General features: G+C 70.1%; 1 protein-coding gene across 1 annotated transcript in view; it reads left to right on the forward strand.

Moving 5' to 3' along the window:
* The first annotated feature begins 6 nt into the window (after positions 1-6).
* PTRF (polymerase I and transcript release factor) overlaps positions 7-308 on the forward strand; it is a 13,478-nt gene continuing 13,176 nt past the window's right edge. The window contains exon 1 of the mRNA XM_010843103.1: positions 7-302. Within this exon, the coding sequence (XP_010841405.1) occupies positions 57-302 (246 nt within the window). The 5' untranslated portion in view covers positions 7-56. The remainder of the gene's footprint in view (positions 303-308) is intronic.

The raw sequence follows: 308 nt of genomic DNA on the forward strand, positions 1-308 counted from the left end.
GCCCCCCCCTCCCGCTTCAGCTCCACCCGGCCGGCCCCGCACGGCTCCGGGCAGCCATGGAGGACACCCAGCTCCACATCATCGAGCAGCCGCTTTCCGGGTACCCCGACGCCGGGGACCAGGCGTCCTCCACCATGGGGGCTCCGGCGGCCGAGGAGCCGTCGGGGGCCGGTTCTGAGGAGCTGATCAAATCAGACCAGGTGAACGGCGTGCTGGTACTGAGCCTTCTGGACAAAATCATCGGCGCCGTCGACCAGATCCAACTGACCCAAGCTCAGCTGGAGGAGCGGCAGGGGGGGGGGGGGGGG

This window comes from Bison bison, unplaced genomic scaffold (assembly GCF_000754665.1).
Source record: "Bison bison bison isolate TAMUID 2011002044 unplaced genomic scaffold, Bison_UMD1.0 scf7180017864180, whole genome shotgun sequence".
NCBI classification, from domain to species: domain Eukaryota; kingdom Metazoa; phylum Chordata; class Mammalia; order Artiodactyla; family Bovidae; genus Bison; species Bison bison.